This window comes from Delphinapterus leucas, chromosome 20 (assembly GCF_059928025.1).
Source record: "Delphinapterus leucas isolate spDelLeu-1000000601 "Yukka" chromosome 20, BTC_Dleu_Yukka2, whole genome shotgun sequence".
NCBI classification, from domain to species: Eukaryota; Metazoa; Chordata; class Mammalia; order Artiodactyla; family Monodontidae; genus Delphinapterus; species Delphinapterus leucas.
This window is the reverse complement of record NC_143148.1, coordinates 33964406-33987152: the sequence shown is the minus strand read 5'-3', so window position 1 is coordinate 33987152 and position 22747 is coordinate 33964406. Positions and strand designations below refer to the sequence as shown.

At 55.2% G+C, this 22747-nt stretch overlaps 1 protein-coding gene across 1 annotated transcript in view; it reads left to right on the top strand.

Annotated features, from left to right (window-relative positions):
• The window catches only part of CNGB1 (cyclic nucleotide gated channel subunit beta 1), a gene marked incomplete at its 3' end in the record, with an annotated part of 67894 nt that overhangs the window by 6169 nt on the left and 38978 nt on the right, over positions 1-22747 (top strand). Inside the window, exons 6-15 of the mRNA XM_089902477.1 lie at positions 183-219; positions 1825-1900; positions 2100-2139; positions 2516-2675; positions 3800-3875; positions 5138-5174; positions 10889-11048; positions 12028-12132; positions 18536-18629; positions 19306-19342. Coding sequence (XP_089758603.1) covers positions 183-219; positions 1825-1900; positions 2100-2139; positions 2516-2675; positions 3800-3875; positions 5138-5174; positions 10889-11048; positions 12028-12132; positions 18536-18629; positions 19306-19342 — 822 coding nt within the window. The remainder of the gene's footprint in view (positions 1-182; positions 220-1824; positions 1901-2099; positions 2140-2515; positions 2676-3799; positions 3876-5137; positions 5175-10888; positions 11049-12027; positions 12133-18535; positions 18630-19305; positions 19343-22747) is intronic.

Below are 22747 nucleotides of genomic sequence, written 5' to 3'. Positions count from 1 at the left end.
AAACAGGATGGCTTAGGGGTGGGCTCAGGGACTGTTGCATTGGGCCCTGCTCCCTGGGGTGAGTCCACGGGGCCAGAGCTTCTTATCTGACTCAGCCCGGGTTCGAACCTGGGTTTGAGTTGGGCTAACCGGAGAGCTCCGGGCAGGCCTCTTGTTGCTGACCGGCTTCCTTTCTTCTGCAGATGGACACGGTGAGGCCCCCAGGGCCCAAGACACCGGGTGAGCCCCCATCCTTAAGCCCCATCTGTAGTGTGTGTGATGGGCTCAGCATGCCCAGAGCCCAGGGTCCACCACCGCCTGTGTGTGACCTTGGACATGCCCCTCATCTCTTCTGAACCTCACTTTTCTCCTCCACAAAACCGGAACGATGGGTCCGGTGCTGCTCAAGGTTTCTTGTGCTGATTACTGAGAGATCCCCGGGTGGGGGCCACCTTCTGAGGATGGGAGAAGGCATGGATGAGCTCCTCAGAGATGGGCCTCGAGTAGGTGGGTGCCGTGTGAAGCCCGGAAGCAGGGCCTGGGCTACCGTGGGGGACATTGGGGTGCCCAGGTTGGTCTCACGGTTGGCAAGAGCTTCAGACTTCTCAGAGCTGACCGAGGTGGGTGGCAGGCTGGATGGGAACTGTGGCAAACGGGGGAGCCCACGTCTCTCTCCAGAGAGGGGCCCCACTGAACTCCACTTCCCTCTGCCCTGCAGGAGTGCTGACCCGGTGTGGCCAGATCCTCCAGTTTTTCAAGAGAAGCTAGAAATTTAGGTTTTTACATAATCCTTAATTTTTAGATGTTGCCAACGAATTGAAAAGTTTTCAAAGACACTGTGAGCTCCCGCAATAAACCTGAAGCCTCCAGTTTGCTATCTCTGCTGGAAATTCAGAGTCACGCCTTCATCTCCATCCACCCCACCCATTCATTCCTTCCCTCATTCATTCATTAGACTGTCGGGTCCTTGAGCACGGGGGCTTTTGTCTCAGTCACTGCTGAACGCCCTGGTGCCCAGCACAGTGCCTGCCAGACAAAGGGGACTCAGCACAGAAGGGATGAATGAATATATGAATGAATGAATGAATGAATATGTACAATCACACACTCCATTCATTCATCCATTGCTCCAGTTTGCTGTCTGTTTCTTTAGTCCCCTGGAGGCTGCCCTGGTCATGGGTCCCCAGGGCCACTCCGCTGACTTGTGAGACCAGTAAAACGATTTAGGATGAGGGCACCCAAAGGACTTGCCAGCTTTTTTGGGGGCCGTATATGGGGGATGGGTTCCCCTGGGAGCATAGAGCTTCCCTTAAGAGGACAGGGCTGCCTGGAGGTCAGATGGATCTGGGGACCCAACGTTTGTCCCAGGGCCAGCTACATAATTGGTGGGGCCCAGTGCAAAATGAAAATGTAGGACTCCTTTAAAAAAATTAAGAGTTTAAGACAGTGACGATAGAGCATTAAACCAAAAATGGGCCCTTTAAGTATGGGGCCCTGTGTGACCACACTGCTCACATACCCATGAAGCCAGAGCTCTCTGTCCCAGTCACAGGGAGGCCCCCAGGCTGCATTCAGGTCCCCAGGCAGCCCCTGTTCTCATCTGTGCCCAGGAGGCCAAGGCTGGGCCTGTTGTTCCAGAACCTGGTCCAGCCCTGGGTCAGAATTTCAGGTTGGTGGAAGTCCCCCACCCTAGAGGCCCTTTAAGAGTATCCAGTCCAAGGTCCCCAGTGTGCAGAAAGGGAGCTGAGGAAGGGCTGCTCGAGGCCTGGGACCCCAGCAGGTGGCCAGGACAGCGTGGCTGGGCACTCCTTGAGGCCGCTCGGCTGACCTCTGGCCCCTCTTCAGGCCCGGGCCCTGGCTGCTCAGGTGGCTTGAGCAGAATCTGGAGAAAATGCTGCCTCAGCCTCCGAAAACCTCCGAGGTAAGTCGAGGAAAAGGGGGAGCAGGCAGCTGACCACCCAGGAAGTGCCTACCTACTCCAGCAGGCTGTCCTCACCCCTGGGACCCACCGAGTGGCTGCAAGAGGGGCAGGGCGTTCAGGGGAAGGGTGGGCGGGGCTGGCCGGGGCAGGGAATGCGCCTGACCTTCTTTCGTGACGTCACTTCCTGTTTACGACGCAGGGCTGGAGAGATGAGCCTGCAGATGCTGCCTTGGGTCCAGGTACAGGGAGGGGACCTGGGAAGGGGCTGCCTGGGATGGTCACAGACTGGGCTGGGGGTACAACTGGGGCCTGAAGGATGCTCGGGGCGGGGTTCAGTGCTTGCAGGGAGCAGGCTGTTGTGGGAGTCCTAAACCCCCCTCCTTGGTCCAGGCTGGGAAGCCAGTAGCCTGGGACAGCCTTGTGAGGTCCTGAACAAGTCCCTTCCCCTCCCTGCACCTCAGCTCTGTGTTTGTCTGATGATGAGGGGAGTTGGGGGTGGTCCCAAGGGGCTCCCCACTCAGTCACGTTGGCGCCTTGAATCTGGACTCTGTGCCCTAGGGGTTGCATGGAGCCCCACCACGTCATCCTTAGTCTCCTGCCCTCCCTGCTGCATAGAGCCCCCAGGACCCGCCTTGGAAATGGAGCCCGTGCCGCAGGCCCAGGAGAGCCCCTCCCTGCCTGCTCCTGCCCCCCCGAAGCCCGAGGAGGAGCTGACTCCAGAGCCCCAGCCCGGCATCCAGGCCTCCTCCCTGCCGCCCACCCAGGACCCTGCCAGGTGAGCCTTCCAAATGCCTCTCCTCCCACAAGCAGCAGACTCAGTGCGTGGCCCCAGCCCAACATCCACTAAAAGAGTCTTTTAAATTAGAAAAGTAACACATGCACCTGAGAGAAAATTCAAAGGGGTTTGCAGCGCCCCCTCCCCGGGCATTCGCATGAGCAGCTTCTCCTGCTTCCGCGCTGTTTCCTACACGTAGACAAGCTCTGAGCACGTTTCTCCTCTAAACTCACGTACCCGGCAGCAGCAAACTCTAGATACTGTTCCTCATCTCACTTTTTTCACGTAAAGATGTAACTCAGAGGTGGTTTTATGCATAGAGGTCTGCTCCATTCTCTCAACGGCTGCATAGTATGTTATACGGATGTACCAGCTTTTATTTACGCATTCAGTGGACATTCAGGTTTGTTTCCACTTTTGCTGCAGTTAATAGCGTTGTACAGGCATCATTGCGTTCACGTGCAAGTAAATAAATCGGAGGAAGTGGAGATGTTGGTCCAAGTGGTACATGCATTTAAAATCAGGATAGGGACTTCCCCGGTGGCTCAGTGGTTAAGAACCCGCTTGCCAATGCAGGGCACATGGGTTCAAGCCCTGGTCCAGGAAGATCCCACATGCTGCGGAGCAACTAAGCCCGCGTGCCACAACTACTGAGCCTGCGCTCTACAGCCCGCGAGCCACAACTACTGAAGCTCTTGGCGCCTAGAGCCCGTGCTCCACAACAAGAGAAGCCACCGCAATGAGAAGCCCGCGCACCGCAACGAAGAGTAGCCCCCGCTCGCCAAGTAGAGAAAACCCGTGCGCAGCAACAAAGACCCAATGCAGCCAAAAATAAATAAATTTATTTAAAAAATAAAAATGAAAAAAATAAAATCAGGATAGGTACTGCTAGGTGCTCCCGCCCTGGCAGAGTGTGAGGGGCCTGAAATGCACCTTGGGGGTGGCAGGGAGGGTAGGGGGGACTGAGTTACCTGCTGGGGTCGGAACAGTAGCCAGAGGCTTTCCTGGGGAGGCCAGGGATGGGGCAGTGGTTTTCAGGGCCGGGGGCTTGGGTTCCAGTCCACCTTCGGGTGAGCTTGCTGCCTGCCTTGGAAGGGATCTGACTCTCTCTCTCCCCCTTGCAGGTTGATGGCATGGCTCCTGCACCGGCTGGAGGTGGCCCTGCCACAGCCAGTGGTCCGTGGGAAGGCTGGGGAGCAGGTCGGTGCTGGGCTGGGGGGAATGGGAGCCTTGAGTGGTGGTTGGAGGCGTCTTGGGAGCTCAGGCAAGGGTGGAATGGTCCCTGGGTGGGAGGGGAGGGCACAGAAGGAAGAAGGGAGCCTGCAGCTGGAGCTCAGCCCACCCAGCCCGCCTTTCTGCATGGCTCACACTCATTCCACACACACTGTCTGGTCACTGTGGCCACAGGGCTGACAAGTGCTGGCCCAGCCCCTCCTACCAGGTGGTCACAGTCAGTGGGGGAGGTGCTTCCCCGGGGGGCGGGCAGAGAGGATGTGGGGTGCAGAGGAGGAGCCTCCCAGGAGCATCAAGGAAGACTTCCTAGTGGAAGTGGCCTGCAAGCTGAGAACTGAAGGGGGAGGGGGAGGAGGAAGAGGGTGGGTGAAAGTGAAGGGGAAGGGCCGTGCAGGCAGAGGATCTGTATGTGCAAAGGCCCAGAGACAAGAGAGGCCCGGAGTGTTCTGGGAAGAAGTGGGGCTCTCAGGAAGCCAGTGGGCCCTGTGTGCATTTCTGACGACCTAGAGCTCCCACATGGGTGGGTGGGAGGCGCAGGGCCTCCCCCACCTCTCCCTCTCCCAGAACCTCCCACCTGGCCCTTCTCTCTTGGGGACAATTGGCCATCTTCATAGAAGCACCTGGAACTCGGGGGCAGGAGGCCTGGATCGCAGTCCCCCTGCAGTAGGAGGTAGACAGGAAGCTTCAGGGTCCCTTCCCCATGGGCTGAGCCTTCAGGCTCCACGTTCATGGCCTCTGTGGGTGGCAGAAGAAGCTCAGCTTTGGAGCTCCCCAACAGGAGGAAAGCGGGGTGTCCAGTGGCAGGAGCGATCAGTGGATGAAGATGTGCTCACTGAGGGGGGGATCCCTGAGGATGGGGCTGCGGGGGGATGGTGTGGTGCTGGCAGGGAGAGGCCTTCGTGCAGATGGAACTTTGAGACAACACTCCAGGGAAGGATGGGAGAGGTTTTTCATACATAGAGAACCAGAGAGAGGGCATTCCAGGCAGGGGCCCAGCCTGGGCAAAGGAGCTGAGGTGGGACGAGGCAAGTGGTGACCCTGGTGGCGGAGTGACTGGAGGAGCGGGTGACCTCTGAGGCAGGAGGGAAGAAGCAGGACGGGATCTTCTGCAGTATCCCGGGAGCCGTGAGGAAACCCCGTTGCTCCTGCGTGTGCCGGGAGGGCTGATGGAAGCAGGGAGGCCGGTGAGGAGTCCACAGCAGTGATTTTCTCCTTTTCTCCCCATACAGGAGCCTGACTCCCCTGTGACATGTGACGTGCAGAGCAGTAAGTGACACGTTAGTGGGTCCTCGTGTGTGTCTCCATGGGGATGCTTGGTCTGAGCGTGCACGGGTCGTGGGGCAGGCAGAGCCTCCGGACCTGGAGCTGGGGGAGCCCCATGTTCTGTAGGCCCTACCTCAGGTCAGCCTGGCCCGGTCACCAGAGCCCGGCCCAGAGCCAGATGGTGGCTGGAGGCCCCTCCTGGGAGCCGGGGGTGGGTGGATGCACACATAGGCAGGAACATGGCTTGCCTTCCAGCTTCTATCCAGAAAAAATAATTCTGAGGTCAAGTTGGATGGGCCCCCCTTTCCTGCTAGGAGCCCCTGGTGAGAACTCCCCACAGCCCCCTGGGCCAGTGGGTTTGGCTAAGCAGAGTCCCTGATTGTGGGGTGAAAGAGGGGAGATGGGCTTTCTCTGGGGGAACTGGACCCCTTGAGCTGGGAGGGCATCCCCTCCCTTGTGGGGTATGTGTGCTGCCTTTTATCCCAGCTGTGCACCAGGACTGGGGCCCAGACTGAGGCCAGGAGGGGAGGGCTAGGACCCCAAATCTGCTCTTCCTTCATTTCATGGCCTCTGGAAAGGCATGTGGTATATGGGGCATTCATTCATTCATCCATTCACAAATGCTCATGGAGGGCTGCTCTGTGCCAGGCCAGTGATGAGCGCTGAGGGTGAGCAGAGCAGAGTTAAGGCCTGGGAGCAGTGGCCCTATTCCACCCTGGACACAGGCCCTTGGACCGTGGGCCTCGGGTGTCCCAGCGCTGCCAGCCCCAGGCCCGCTGGGCCAATGGTGGCCTTTACGAGCACTCTGACATGGGCGGCCACCACAGGCTGGCCAGCTGTGGAGCTCAGGTGTGGATGTCATGGGGTTTGTATAATCGTGACAGCGTCGTGAAGGGGAGGCTCAGAGCAGGGCTCGCTCAGTCTCGAGCTCGTGGCCACCCTGGAGGGCCCAGCGCGGGCCGCCTATGGCTGTTGGGGAAGGCAGAGGGGCAGAGACGTGTCCAAGGTCACAAAGCAAGTTGTCATGGAGCAGTGACTAGAGTCCCCTGGGCGAAGCAGCTGCCCAGCCAGGCCAAGGTTAGAGGAGTGGAAAACCTTCCCTTGAACAGAGAGCCACCCACGCGCCCCCTCCTACGAGGGGCCGCTGAGAGCTCTGAGGACGGAGCCCCCAGCCCTCTTACCCTCCTCCCTGCTCCTCTGGAAGGAGGCAGGTCTCAGCCAGCTGTAGCAGGGCCTCCCTGCGTGCCTGGAGCGTGCGGGTCATGGTGGGGCCTGGGGCAGCCACGGGGCGGACTCAGCCCCGGGGTGTGTCAGTTTCCTGGGGGTGCCATAACAAAGGACCACGCAGGGTGCCTTCAAATAGCAGAAATGTATTCTCTCGCAGTTCAGGAGGCCAGGAGCCCAAAGTCGAAGTGTTGGCAGGGTTGTTTCTTTCTGGGGCTCTGAGTGGGAAACCGTGCCAGGCCTCTCTCCTGGCTCTGGTGGCTGCTGGCCATCCTTGGTGCCCTGTGGCATCTAGCTGCCCTCCAATCTCTGCCTTTTCCTCTGCGTCTGCCAAATCTCCCCCTCCTGTCTTCTATAAGGACACCAGTCATTGGATTAGGGCCCAACCTAAATCCAGCATGACCTCATCTTGAGATCTTTAACTAGTGACATCTGCAAAGACCCTATTTCCAAATAAGGTCACACACGTAACAGAGGATAGGACTTGGATATACGTTTTTTGGGGGGACACTATTCAACCCACCACAAGGGTGACCCTGAGGGGTGAGGGATGAGTATCCCATCCCCACTCCGTCCCCCAGTCTCCCCATCCTTTCATTCCCTCCGCCTGTCCACCCCGCCACCCACCCTTCTCTCTTCTCCTTTGTTTCAGGGGTGGCGGCAGCTGGAGGCCTCTGAAACAAAAGGGAGGGGAGCCTGGGAGAGCGCAGATGGACAAATGGACAGACAGATGGAAGGAAAGAAGGGTTCCCTGAAGAGAAGACCTGCAGGGCAGGGGGATGAGGTGGCCATTGACACCCCTACCCTCCTTGAACCCCCTGCTTCCCACCCCCAATCCCAGGCAGGGTGAGGGGGATCCAGTGCCAGAACTGCCTCTCGGACACCAAGGTTGGCCCCTCTCCACCAGAGCAAGGGGAAGGCCAACCAAGGGCAGCCTGTGGGATTTAGGCTAGACAGCAGGAGGACTTCCCACCAGAGGCTGCAGGCACAGCCTCAGCATGGTGCCTGGCACACTCAGCGCCCCACCCCCGGGACACAGTTTTTCCCCGAAGAGGATCTCCTTAGGCTTGGCTATAGTTCTCCGCCTCAAAGAGTTGGGGACTGCCAGTGGACAGCGGCACGTGCTTTAATTGACATTAAAAAGCATACGGTAGCACATCAAACCTGTGGTCGCATGCTATTATTGCTTCAGATAAGGCTAAAGCGAGTACCTAGGCTTGAGAAGTGGGTGGATTCATATGGCCCGTGGCATTGGGGCTGCTGGAAGGAGTTAGCCAGGGGTCCTGAGCCAGTTGCCCTGGGTCCCAGCTGGCTCCACAGATGTCTTCATTTGGGGCAAGGCGTGATTTTAAAAATTGGAATTAGTTGTCAACATTTAAAAATCAGGTGGCTTTGCATAGAAAAATCTGGCTTCTCTTGAAAACTGGGAAGATCGAGCTGTAATGGTCCCGCACTGTGCTTGTGAGGACGGTCTGAGGGGCAGCTGCCACCTGAGGGCAGGTGGCACCCTCCGCTTTACCCACATGCACCATCTCCCTGGCTACATAGGCCTTGGAGTTTGAGACCCCTGAGGTCTCAAACTGGCAGCGAGGGGAGGGCAAGCTGGTAGACGTAATAAAATGAACATATACCTGGAGGTGAGAGTGTGGGCACTTCAGCTAATCTGGAGCCCAGGGTCCTTGAGGCAGAAGGTAAAACTAGAAGAGTTGGGGCCGGATGTTAGGGGACGAGGCTGTAGGCAATGGGGAGCCACTGAAGGTGGTTGAGCAGGGCAGTGACTTCACCAAGATTACTCTGAGGCTGAACAAGCATTGGAGGCAGAGAACGCAATGGACACAAGGGTTCTTGAACTTGAGGCCACATCTGGGGGGAGCTATGAAGGATGTCCCATGCCCAGACCTTTCAGTTTGAAGAGTGTGGGAGCCTGATAATCTGCATTTTCAAGAAGCACCCACCTCCCCAGATGATTCTGATGATGGGGTAGTGGCAAGGACCGTGCTTTGAGAAATACCAGTTAGTGAGAAGTTAGTGCTTTGGGGGTCAGATGGGAGAAGATGTGGTTCTGGACCGGGGAGAGGCAGAGGGAGTGGGTATCATGACCCAGGCCTGCCAGGGAGGATGGGCGTTTCGAGTCAAGGCCTGGGCTTTGCCAGCAACCCAGGGACCGGGCGGGGCCCTCGGCCTAGAATCCATGCTCCTGGGTTTCCTGCCTGCTGCTCCTAGAAACAGCAGCTCCCTCCCCATATGGGGCTGCCGGGGTCAGAACCCTATTCAGCTGCCCTAAGGGCCATGCTAGGCTGGCAGAGAGGACGCTGCGCGAGAGCTGGTGTGCCCGTGAGGGACTCCAGGTGAAGTTTAAGCCCTGGATGGAACAGCAGTTTCCATGTGAGTTTGAGCACCTGTGGTGCATCGTAGCCCCATCTGTGACCTGGGTGGACCCTGGAAAAGCCGGGAGAGCTGTGAATCAGATGCCTGCAGAGAGGGCTGGGAGCTCCACGGGAGGAAGGGCCCTGCCCAGGGATTGGTATCCCCTGCCTGCCCTTCCTGGCTGGTACCCTCCGGCACCATCCTCTTCTTTGGCTGTAAAATGGGGACAGGCGTGGCACAAAGATGAAAGGAGGAAGTGTTTATAAAATGCCTACTCACTAATTAGTACCTAAAAAGAAAGGGTTAATGCAAGGGAAAGCAAGGATGCAAGCAAGGACAGCCTCCAGCGCCCATTATGGAGTGGCCACCAATGGCAGGGAGGCGCTCCTGGGGCATGTTTGTCACTTGGGATAGCACCAGGGCAATGAGTCAGGGGACCTGGCACTGCTTCCAGCATCCTGTGTGGCCTTGGACAAGTCACTCGTCCTCTGTGTGGCCTTGGACAAGTCACTCATCCTCTGTGTGGCCTTGGACAAGTCACTCGTCCTCTGTGTGGCCTTGGACAAGTCACTCGTCCTCTCTGGTCAATAAAATGCAGGAGAGTAGTGTTCTTACCCGGCAGCGCTGCCGTGAAAGCTCGTGAGCTCACAGGCCAGGGGATATTCTGTCCCCTGGATGGCAGCTGGATGTCAGGCAGGAACTGGAACCCTCAGGGGCTGATCAGGATGAAGACACTGCAACATTACTGGGTGGCAACATAGAACGACACATACCTATGACATGTATGTCCCACCAATGGATTCAGGGCCACAGCTGGAGGATCCTCCCTGGTCAAACCCCAGGGCTGCTTGTAGGGATGGGGGAGCCAGGACCGTAGTTCAGGAAGCATGTGGGAGCCTTCCCTGGAGGGCAGGCAGTAGCCTCCTCTGTGAGGCCGGATGACATCGGTACCTGGAAGCCAGGAGGCAGGAGTGGGGAGTGAGGTGACTCTTGGAAGGCAGACAGCCCCATGTCTGGCACGTGGGGAGCGCCCCGTAAAAGAAGGTATTAACCTGCATCTCAGCGTGCTCACCTGTAAAATGCGGAATAAGATATAAAAGAGGGAAAATAAAATGAGGGTAATAGTTATTCCCACTTCAAAAGGTTGATGTGAGGACTGATTGAGTTAGTCCATGTAAATCACTTAGCACAGGGCCTGGCATATAGTAAATGCTCAATAAATGTAGCTGGTGCTGTTATTATTACCATTACTATTATTAATATTATTAGTCTACACCATGAACAATAACTTCCAAAGTCAAAGGATGAGACTTGAGGCTAGCTTCCATTTAAAGTCGCCATTAGTAACTCATGCCTGGCCTGAAGGCCACCAAGACTGCTGGAGCTTTTTGGGAACCGCTGCTACCAGGCAATCTCCACCTTTCTCCTGTCTTGGGGTGAGCTTAGGCTCCTGATGAGACTCCCCTGCACCCACTTCTGCCAAGGTCACAGCCGCACAGCGTTTTCGTTGCCAGGGACCAGGGTACGTGGAGAAACATTGAAGGTGAGACCACCTCCACGAGAAAGTCAAGTTCAGTTCCCTTGGAGGTTGGAGCCTCTAGTCCAGGAGGAAGTCTTCCTAGACTCCCGGAAGGAGGTTCTGAGATGATGGGCATGTAGTACGCTGTCACCAGGGGGCGGCATCTAGAGAACAGGTGGTGGGCAAGCTTTGTCTGTATCCCTCGGGACATTCCAGGCCACTGCACCTGGATGTGGCAGGGTGGACTTCGAGCCTGGGTCTCTTGGCATCACCTGCAATACTGTGGTGGAAGCATAGTTTCTGCTTCTGCACAAACCTCCAAGAAGGAGGCTCCGGTGAGAAACAAGACTAACTGTAACTGAAGCTCTGTCTCAAGGGGAAAAAGAGAGGGAAAACTAATGGAGGGAGACAGGATGAGTGATCTTGGGGGGCTTCAGCCCATCACTTTAGCACTGACCTGGTTGTCAACGGTCCCACTGATAGCGGTGCCCTTTCTGCTGCTTGGCTAAGAGCTGGCGTGTAGCTGGTGATGACCAAGGCTCCCTGTGTGGTCCCGGGGTCTCAGAGGCCCAGGCCCACTCTCCCCCTCACCCTGTGTCCCCTGTAGTCAGCATCCTCCCGGGAGAGCAAGAGGAGCCCAGTCTCATCCTAGAAGATGTTGACCCTCACTGGGAGGAGTATGAGTACCAGGAGGTCAGCAGCCCACGGGGCTCAGAGGCAGCTCCAGCTGATGAAGAGGAGAGCGAGGTGGTGGAGCAGATGCCCAGGTGGGAGCCAGAGAAAGCCCTAAAAAACAACAGTGCTTGGGAAGATAACAGGCACACGGTACAGAATCCCAAAGGTATAAAAGGGCATAGAGCGGGCACCAAGTCTGCCTCTTCCTCTCTTTCCCTCCCACCAGACACGCATCCCTCTCCCCACGGGCACAGTGGCTGCCAGCATCTTCTGTACCTTTCCAGGGCCCATCTGAGCATATATGAGCATGGGTTCCCTTCATTTTTTTGTACAAAAGATAGCATATCACATGCACTGACCTATCTGCACCTTGCTACGTTCATTCAACAGCGTACCTTAAGATCTTTCCACATTTAGTACATGGAGATCATCCTCATTTTTTTTTTTACAACTGCATAGTATTCCATCCTATGGATATGCCAGAATGTATTTAACCTGTCCACACTTGATGGCCATTTAGGTTGATTCCAAAATTTTATTATTATAAACAATTCTGCGACAAGCACTCTTGTCCACATGTCCTTGCATGTGCTTGTGTGTACTCCCTGCAGGACACATTTCCAGAAGGGAGTTGCAAGGTCCTCGGGGAAGGGAATGTGTAACCATGGTAGTGATGTCTGGGTCACCCTCCACAGGGGCTGAACCATCTTAGTACCCACCTGTGAGCTGGGTGATAGCTGCTCAAGCCAGGAGGCCTCAGGCCTCCAGGCCCATGACCTCCATTGCAAAGATGGGGAAACTGAGGTCCAGGGAGGATCAGAGGCTGACCTAGGGTCAGCACCAGGACAGTTGGGGGCCAGGACCAGTCCCCGATGCACTGAGGGAGACCTGTTGCTAGAGAGAAGCCGGGGCTGCTCAGGCAGGGCTCCCCAGGTAAAGTCTTGGGTGGGAAGTTAAGGTCTGGTCTCTGGGGGGGGGGTCACAGTCCATCGTACTAAAAATAGGGGTCAGGTGGTGGATTCGGGGTACAGCTACAGGTGACCTCACCTCCTGCCTTTGACCTCAACTCAGGGAGCTGCCTCAGATTCAAGAGGAGAAAGAAGACGAGGAGGAGGAGGACGGAGAGGAGGAGGAGGACGGAGAGGAGGAGGAGGACGGAGAGGAGGAGGAACCTGAGTAAGGACCCGTGCCCCTGGCTGAGGGATGACCCAGGGAGGGGCTGCCAGGGCTTCTGGGGTGAGGGTGCTTTCTGCCACTCACGGAAGCTCCTCCCTTTCTTCCGTGCCCACTTCCGCTGGACACTGACCAGAAAGGCTGAGGTGGTGCTGGGGGACCCCACTGTGCTCATAATGACCTTGAGATTCATAGTACCTAATACTCAGCGACCACCTCCACGCCACCCACACTCACACGTACAGAGGTAGAATGCACCTCCACGGGGTGGGGATTTTTTTTTTTTTTTGCGGTACACGGGCCTCTCACTGTTGTGGCCTCTCCCGTTGCGGAGCACAGGCTCTGGACGTGCAGGCTCAGCGGCCGTGGCTCATGGGCCCAGCCGCTCCATGGCATGTGGGATCTTCCTGGACCGGGGCACGAACCCGCGTCCCCTGCATCGGCAGGCGGACTCTTAACCACTGCGCCACCAGGGAAGCCCCGGGGTGGGGATTTTTGTCTGTTGCCTTCACTGCCATGTCTCCAGAGCCTAGAACAGTGCCTAGCACAGTAGGCACCAAATCAGTGTTGGTTGAATGCATGGAAGGATGCACGGACCCATGCAGTGGGCCCCCAGCTCTCCCGTGTGATTAACAAAGCCAAGGCGCAGAGCTGTCTCTGTCCCTCACACCCTCCCCAACAGTCCGTCCCCAATGGTTGCCTTTGATGCCCCTTAAGGCTGCCCTGGATTCTGCTCTATCTTCCATAATGGTTGATTCTGTATCCACATCCATAAAAATTTCAACATCAAAACACACAAAAGAATTCAGTTACAGTAAGAGCTTAAAAATGGAACTCAGAAACTGCTAAAAGTTATAATCAAGCTTGCCAAGAGACTAGATCTTAATTATTCCCACCACTAAAAAGAAATGATAATTAGGTGATGTGATAGAATGCTCATTATCGCTACAATGGCAACCATATCATAATATACAAATGTATCAGTCAGCATGTTGTATACCTTATAAAATGTTATATGTCAAATATATTTGAATAATAAGAAAAGAAACCACTAAGAGGGAGGAGATTCTGAGCAATGTGGGCTGGACAGAAGGGCAGATGGAGAGGTGGATGCACGTGGAGGTGACGAGCAGATGGCTGGATGCCTGAGTGGAGTTAGGGGATGAGAGGCTGGACCAGAGATGTAAAGATGGGCGTCTGATCTCATAGACGGAATGAAAGTGGGGTTGGAGGAGATGCCCGGGGAGTGAGTGTAGATGGAGGAGAGGCCAAAATGCCAGATCAGAGGTCAGGGAGATGGGGAGGAACCAGAAAGGACCAAGGAGGGGGAGGCGCCCATGGGGGGTGAGGGAAATGAGAAGGGTGTGAGGCCTGGAGGCCCAGCTGGAAAGTGTCTCAAGGAGGAGGGAGTGAACTGCTGCCTCGCGAGCAGCCCACATGTCCCAGGAAGAGTGACAGTGTAGCTCGTGGAAGGGGTGGGAGATGATCCTTCAGAGGTGGTGGGGCCAGATCGTGAAGGCCTTGAACTTGATTTCCCGGGAGCAGTGGGGAGCCGTGGAAGGTTTGTGAGCAGGGAAGTGACAGGCTGGCAGCTGCACTGTGCAGAGACCAAGGCAGGAGGAGCAGCGTGGTGGCTGTCGTACCACAGATCAGGCCAGATGATTTAACCTGTCCCCTTGCTCCATCCCCCTTGTATTATTCTCTGTCCCCGTCACTCTGCCCTCTGTGGTACCCCCGGCCCATACACTTCCTCCCTGCCCCTTTGGCCATGGCCTGAGGCGAGGTAGCATCACAAGTGTTAGGAGCACAAGCTTTTCTTCTCTCAGCAGAGTGACCTGGGCAAGTGGCAGATGGGCACAGAGCTTCTGCCTCCACATCTCTAAAACGGGGGGAGGGGTTGATAACAGCCCCTCCTGAGTGGTCAGAGGGCTGGCTGTGAGAATGGATGCGGTAGGACCTGGTATGGAGTAAGTGCTCCATCAAAAGTCACCCATCTTCTCATCCCTACTGAGGGTCACTTTTAGTCCCAGTCAGGAAAGAGTTAAACCATGAGGCCACACAGGATTTGGGGGCTAGAAGCCTGCTTAGTGTCATCTACTTTGAGTCCACGCTTGCCCAGTTCACCTATAATCTTTCTATCCTCAGCTGGAGGCCACGCAGCTACTTGATTGCTCCCAATGACAGGGAGCTCACAACCTCTCAAAGGCCATCCATTCCATCCATATGCACCTCTGAGTTAGGAAATTATTTCTTCTGCCAAAACTATGGCTTCTATAACCCAGTCCTAATTCTACCCTCCAGGCCTCTCCAGACCCAGGATGCTCTCATTAACAGGTAACTGCCCCTCCCCTAAATGAAGACCTTAGATGCTGCCTGGCTGCATTAGTGCAGTTCTATTTGCCCCCTGCTTTCACCTGCCTCTGTGTAGACTGCAGAGCTCTGAGCTGTTCTGCCACCAAACCCGTATGCCCAACACATAGGTCTGCAAATCCCTTTATATGTCACAGCTCCTGAGCTAAAACACCACTTGAAAGCCAGTGAGCCAACGTGCACACACACAGACACACACACTAACTACACACGTGTTCTCTGCACAGCACACACAGACACACACACACATATCTGCACCGCACATACACACCTGCACACAAACACAGCCACACAGGCTGGGTTATGTGCACACTTGCGTGTAGGCAGGGCACTTACACAGCCTGATACATGTACAAGCAACACACACGGGCACACGTGTACGCACTTGCACATATCCACACTAGACACAAGTGCATACATACAGTTACCTACAAACACTGCAGGCACACACAGGCTCATACAGATGTTCACTCAGAGCTTCAAACTCAGGGCACTTTGGGGCCTGGGGCCCCAGGTAGGGACAAGGGCCCTGTGGTGACAGAGCCAGTGATCCCAGGGCCAAGGCCAGAGGGTGTCAGGCGTGGGACAGGTGGGCTGGGCTGTCACTGGCTGAGGAAGGATGCTTTTGCCAGCTTTGCGGAGGCACAGGGGTTACTGATGACAACGCGCAAGCCCTGGTAACGGGCAGATGGTCGCTTAGCGACCTGGTCTCTGTTGGCAACAGCTCAGCTTTTCATAGCAACGGAAGCCTTTTGGGCCCCACCTGGCCTCCCTGGGGCCATTTCTGCAGAGTTCCCCCGCACATCCCCTCAATCTGATTAGAAGCAGGAAGGATTGGTGGCTCATCTGCCTCCCGAGTCACACTGGCTCCAGAGCTGGCCTCACAGGCTCGGGGCTGGCTCGGGCTCCCCCAATCCTCCACTGGCATGCACCGACCTGGGGCTTGGAATGAATGTCATCGCCCCCAGCTGAACTCCTGCACCACGGGCGTCCTTGTCAGCAAAGACAGAGAGACCCAAGTAGGTGGCTGCTTCTCCCTAAGGGCTCCCCTCCTTCCTTCTTTCGGGGCTGGGGGACCGGGTGACGAGTCTGCTGAAGGCAACAGTGAGGACCTTAACTTGGGGGCACAGCCTGTTTTGTGACTTGGGGGAGGACAGTGGGCTGGCCGTTGCGGCTACTCCCCACACCTTTAACTAGGAGAGCCAGGACCTCTGGGATGCCCACCTCAGCCAGTCTGTCTGATCCTCTACTTGGAAATCCCTGGAACTTGGGAACTTTCCAGAAGTTGATGGCCCGCTGCATCTGGGCTGGTCAAGAGGGGGCCTCAGCAGGCACCAGGCAACCTGCCAACCAGGGGCAACATGATTTGGGGGTACATGGGTCCCCAAACAGCCCCTGGTGGGGCTGACAGGCTCACTGTAAGGCTGGTTATGTGTCTCCGTAGCTGGAGATGTTTGTGCAAAATGTTCCGCAATCTATGTGGGTGGTTCACAGACCTGCAGAAGGCCGCCTCCTCTGGGATTTATAATAATAATGACAAGAACAGTCATAATAACAGCTGTCACCTGATTAGCACTTGTTTTCCATGCCAGACGTTGTGCTAAGGCTCCTACTGCTAATCCCATTTCACAGATGAGAGAACTGAGGCTCAGAGATAACAGCCCACACATCCACAGGTGCCCTGCCAGCAAGCACAGAGCTGGGATTCTGTCCCAGGTCAGGCTGGGCTCCCAAGCGGACACCTAGTACTACAGACAAGGAAAGCTGCTTACCAGTGTTTAGAGATGGAGAATCCAGATGACACCGGACACGGGGAGGTTTTTTGACTTTTCCATGAGCTTCTCACTGGCCCTTCTGACCTCATTCAAATAAGCCAGTCTGTACAGTACAGGCTGGATGAGTCCTACCCATTTGACAGATAAGCAAACGGAGGCTTCCCGGGGACTTGCTTTCCAGGCCAGATTCTAGAATGAGCAAGACACCAGGAAGCCTCTGACTGGGACTGTGGGAAGTTCATTTCCTGGGCCTTTGCGCTCTGAGAACCAAGGAGGCCCCTGCATCTGTTCCAGGGAAGGAGAACCCAGTCTGCCCCTCGCAGCACAAGCCCATCCCACCCTTCCGGGAAGGGCCGACTTCTCTGTCAGGTGTGGAAGGCACGGTTCCCGTAATACTTTGAGAGGCCCCCAAGAACATTTTAATTTCTTTCAAAATCAGACCAAAAAATGAACTTTTAGATGGAAGAGAATATTTTAGTATATAATATTAACATTTTAGTCTTCATATGAATGCAGTCACAAAATGGAATTTTAAAAATATATTTATGGAGGAAGGGGCCCGTGAAGGCTGAAGTGGCCAGGCCCTGTGGAAGTCATAATGTGCCCCTTTCTTTAAGAAAAGCTGTTTCTTCCTGGGCAGGGTAGAGAGTGTGACTGATACTTCAGGCCCCTCACAATGGAAATACATATGCAGTGAAGAGAAGTAAAGTGAGTTAGGTGCCGGAATCCTCCAAACACTCGCCTCACTCCTCCACGTCACCTGGGGCTGTGCAGACACTCATAGGCAGGCAGTGGAGTATTAAAGACTTGGTGCTAGAGTCAGAGACACCCATCTTTTATCCAGGTTCACCTGGTACAGGCTGTGTGACCTTGGACAGGCCATCTGACCTCTCTGAGCCTCCGATTTCTAAGCTCAAATAGGATCAGTCATAGCGGGGCTCTCGGGTTTATTTGGGTGAGGATTTGGTGAGACACTGTGCGTGCCATGTGCTTGGCCCGGCGCCTGGCACACAGCCCTTGGGAGCTGCTGTGACAATATGATTGCTGGCTTATTCCTGCTCCCAGGCTGCTGGCTCCAAACCGACTGGGCTGTAATTCCGTCCCCATCTCCTCACCCACCTCAGGAGGGCTGAGACTTGGCCCTCTGGATAAAGGATGGGGAATTCAGGTTTTCTGGGCAGCGGACGCCGAGGAGCATCCTCCATGAGCCCCTTGGTGACAGTGGTCCATGGCATGGGGTGAGGCCGTTAGGAAGCAGAATCTAATTCTAACCACAGAAATCACATTAGCCCTTGGTCCCAAGTCATCATTTTAACCCAGAGATTGCACACAGGCATCTCAGGGCCCAAGTTAGTCTGGAGACAGGCTCTTTTGGATATTGACATATTAATATAGATATTAATATAGATAATACAGATGTTAATATAGATCTATTCATTTGGATTAATTATCAGCATCTAGAGATGGGGAGGTCCCACCTTTAAAATGTGTAGTTCAGGCTCCTCTTGAAAATCAGCAGATCTGGCCACAGGACTCCCATTCCAAGCAGAGTGGAGTTGCTGACTCAGATGGGCACAGGTTCTTCTCTCCTTCCTATAGTCTCACCCCAGCCCCCGTCACTCATGTATGCCTCTGCCTGGGCCAGGGACCCCCGAAACCTTCAGCATTTGCAGTGTGGCTCTGATCTCATGGCATGGAAAAAACCAGGGTCTGTGTCTGAGGTTTGTGTGATGTGGGACAATTTGCTGTGTGATTTTGGCCGGGCCACTTGACCTCTCTGTGCCTCACTTTTCTCATACTCCCTGCTCTGCCTATATCCCCAAGGTTGCCTGGAGACTCTCAGAGGGGAAACGCTGGGCATAGATTTTGAACACTCTACAATGCCCTTTGGTCAGCCCCCAAAGGACAGCTCCTCAAAACCGTCCTCCGTGATTTTCTTTGCACTTGCTGTTCCCCATTCCTGGACACTATTCCCTACCTATTCCCAGCTCGCAGGCCACCTCCTCTGGGAAGCCCTCCTTCCTAGGCAGAATTGTGCTGTGCCCTTCATAGCTACTTGCTCCAGACTGTGACTCAGACTGGGAACTTGTTAGCAGAATGTGAGATCTGCCACCTGCCCTGTGCTGGGAGCTTCAAGAGGGCGAGGACCTATCCTTAGGCGTCTTTGTGCCCCAGCTCCTGGCACAGAGCCTGGCACTCAGCACAGTTCAGGAAACATTTAACACCCCTAACCCCAGCCCTTCCCTCCTGCCCCCTCGCAGTCACAGTGTCCTGCTGGATAGCTGTCTGGTGGCGCAGGGAGGCGAGGACCAGAGTGGAGTAGGTGGAACTGAGCACCAGAGCGCCTCACACCAGGTATGGAACAGCACCAGGCTGGCGGCCGGGCTACCTCAGAGGCCTGGACTGGAGTCGGCGGAAGGCGCTGGGCCTTGTCCCCTTTGCTTACAGGGGCGGGGTTTGGCTGATGAGATGCCCACAGGACAGACGTGAGCAGGGTGGTGCGTGCTGGGAGGCCCGCTTGTAGCTCAGATGGTGCTCAGGGCTCAGATGGTGTCAGGAAGGGCCCCGGGTGGTACGGCCATGGGTGGGAAGCAGTGGGCTTAGACTCCAGTCCTCACGTGGCTGTGTGACCCTGGGCAAGTCACCTCCCCACTCTGGGCCTCAGTGGCCACCTCTGTAAAATGGGGCTAAAAACCCTTCCCTGGAGTACTGTATACAGTTCTACGCTGTGAAGTGTGGTGCCGGATGGAGAGTGCCGTGGTGGCTGCTTCAGTTGCTTTGTCCCCACACGCAGAGGGCTGCCCGAGAATTTCCCCTCATTATATGTGACAGGTCCAGGTGTTGGGGCCTGGGGCTCCTATGTGCACTGGACACCCCAGAAGGTGAGTTGGAGGGTATGACCAAACGGGCAGGGCCAGGACTAGTCTTGGGGCCCATCCTGAGGGTAGATCCCCCCACAGGGGCTGGGCTGGACTAGGGCTAGGACAGGGCTCGATGGTCACAGCTTCGGTTTCCTCTTTATCTTTTGCAGGAGATGCAGGAGGAGGCCGTGGCCGCCAGCTCAGGAGGTAGGCGTGTGGTGGGGTTGCATAAGAATGTCCAGGATGCTTTCAGGCTGGGGGCAGCCAGGGTACGGGGGCAAACCCTCCTCCTGTCCCTCTCAGCTCGTCCCCCTGCTCCATCCCATCCTCAGGCAAAACCCATTCTGTGCATCTTAGGGCCACTTTGTCAGAGCCTGATGATGTATTTCAAAGGCCCCAGGGGAATTGCACTGAGGTCCCCCCCCGGACCTCAAGAGGCCTGGGGAAACCATACTCCCAGCCAACCCCTCCTGCCAACCCCCTCACTGGGAACACAGCTCTCTAGGTTACTGCCCAGTGAGCATTTGGCTCAAATGTAACGTACCTGAGTGAAAATTGGAGCCAGAGCTCGCTAAGGCTGTGTCCTAGACTCTGTGTCTTTTGAGCTTTTCCTTACTGCTAAGATCCCCAGCACAATTTGATTATTTATCACTCCCCCCCCTAATCCTGAGAACTTCAGGGATGATGGGGACAGAGTCTAGGGGAGTGAGGATGTCTGGACACTGAGCCCTGGCCTTGCAAACTTCCACAGGCCTCAAGACACGGGTGGTGCTCCACCTGACCTCTGAGGCAGACAGACCATTTTACAGATGAGAAAACTGAGGCTCCATGTGGGCAGCATTTGGCTCAGTGGTCAAGGACACAGACCTGCATTTCACTATTGGCTCCTCCGTCTTCCTCGCTCTGTGACCTGGAGCCAGTTCTGTGACCTCTCTTAACTGTGGCTCCCAAATCAAGAAAGAGGGGGCTATAACAGTACCTACCTCACTGGGTTGTTGGGCAGAGTGGGGGTGACAATGCGTCAGTGGAACTGAAAGAAGAGACCATAATGGGGACCATGACAATGATGTTTGTGTCCCAGGCAGCCACTGATGGAAATGGGACTGGACCCGCGTGCCTTAACCCCAGGTGTCCTGAGCCTGCCCCCCACCTGATCTTTGAAAACCATCCTCTGTTAACTTTAACCCAAATCTGCCGGAAACCTACTAAGTCTGCACCCCACATGGATGAACAAGACCAGGATCACCCGGTTGCAGACTCAGGTTCCGTGGGGCTGGTTCCACCCCCTTCCCCAGGTCATTTGGAAGCAGGTGGCCTGGGAACCACACTTTGAGAAACACTGAAACACAGCCCTTTGTCTGCCACCACTCGAAAGTGTGGATCTTGAACCAACAGCTTTGGTGTCACCTGGGAGCTGGTTAGAAATGCAGAATCCCAGGCCCCATCCGAGACCTGCTGAACCAGAATCTGCACCGTTAACAAGATCCCTGGTGATTTCTCTGGGCATTTGTGTTTGAGAGGCAATGGCCTTGAGCCCTTGTTCTCAATCATGACTGCACATTGGAATCATCTGGGGAGATTTAAAAATCTTGGGGCCAGTCCTCACCCCAGACCATTAAATCAGAATCTCTGGGGATGGGCCCACGCATTGGGCATTTCCAGACCTCCCCAGGTGATTCCAATATGCAGCCCATTTGGGGAAACAGGGACCTAGGAAAAGTTATTGCTTCTGGTTGGAAGTGAAATTAATTGAGCTCCAGGATTTCTTTGGGATGGAAAATCCTACCAGGCTAAGGACGTTTGAGTCTGTGAGCCTAAGCCTGACGGGTTCTGGGTTCTCTGATTCTAATTTCTTTGAGTATAAAGTATGAAATGCTACGATGGTTGGTTAGCAGAGAAAGCTCCAGAACTGGGGTGCTCAGGGCTGTCTCTCAGAGCTGTTGGGTGGACGAGCCACATGACTGGTGATGCTCTTGGCACTGAACTCCAGGGACAAGAGTGATGCTCCAGACTTTGGGTGCAGCTGCTGCAAGCGCAGGTGGGCACTGGGCTGGTCTGTGGTGGTGCTGGTGGGGAAGAGCCCCACCTACCCTGCCTCTCCCAGCTCTGTGCTCCTCATTGCAGTCCCCAGGGTCCCGCCTCTGCCCGAGATCCCCTGCCCCCAGCACCATGGCTAAACCAGGCCGGGACGTGGAGCTGAATCGCCTGGTCCAGGACCAGCCACCTGGCCAAGTGACCCCCGGGCTTGCTCCCCCAAACCTGGTGGAGCACCTCCCCAATGTGCCCAGCTACCACCCCCTGATCACCCGCACCCCTTTCCTCATCTCCTGGAGGACAGCCTTGTCCAACTCCAGCTTTGCCAAGGAGACCAGGAGCTCCATCCGTCGCCTAGGTAGCGTGAAATTGACCACCCAGCGCGCTGATGTCTGTGGTGTGCTTCTGCATGGCTTGGGCTGTTTCCTGCATGGGTGCCATGGTCTTGGCGTGGGACCACTATTTGGGCTCATGGAACACCACCCCTTCTTCCTCTGCTGACCAGTGCCTTCATCTTGCTTTGTGGTGACTTGAAGGGTATTAGTCCCCTTCTCTCTGTGCCTAAAATTTCACAATTAGCAATTCATTTCTTTGGGTTAAACATGGCTTTTTGCAGATCATCAATTTTTATACAGGTAGTCACTCATACCCGAGTTTAAACAAGTCACTCAGGTCTCCAGGCCAAGAGGCTTGGGGCAGGGAGCTGGGTAGGGGAAGAGAATAATCAGAGGGGAATGAACCAGAAGCAGAATGTGGAGGTCCGTTGCAGACAGAATCTACCGACCTTGAGAGTTGGCTGGGAGCTAGACTTTCTGAGGACTGTTGTTATCTGCTCAGCAAATTCCCTTTCAGGAAAGGGGAGGCCCCCAGGTGCTGACAGGCAGACCCAGAGGAGGCGTCCTCAGGGGCCAGTGCAGAGAGAGAGCCTGTCTGGATCTATTTAATTGTGACAAGATCCCCGCAGTGGCCTTTGGAAAGTGCTGGGGGACATACTGGTGCCTCTGGGCTAACCTCTGTCACTTTCTGCCTTGACTCAAACCAGACCTGCCATTTTCCCTTTAATTTGTTTGTTTGTTTTTGGATTACGCTGGGCAAGGTTGCCTCTGAGATTCACAGGCAGGTCGAGCTGAACATTTCACAAGAAGAGATCCACTCTCGTCCTCTCCCTCCTCCTGGCCTGGGGTGGGCACAGAGTTGGGGCAAGGTGGCATGTGATCAACCCCATGACAGGGGATGACACGCCAGGCTCGGTGTTCCGGGTAGGGCCTAAATCTCATCACTCCAAAGGGTCTTCCACACCCTCTACCCTTATATCGCGGCTCGAGTTTTGTGCACTCTGTACCAACTCTGCATTTATTTACTTACCATCTTTCTGTCAGTGGATTCACTTTTTTCATTTAATTGAGTGTATTTAAACAGGAAGCTTTACATTATAATTCAAATGGAAAACCAGCATGGCCTGCCATAAATATAGAGAAGGCATAAATAGAAATAACCACAAAGGTATGGAGAACAATGTAGAGTCGGTAGTTTCTAGTGAGGTACGTGGCCTGCTGAAGGCTCATAGCTGAGTCTGCT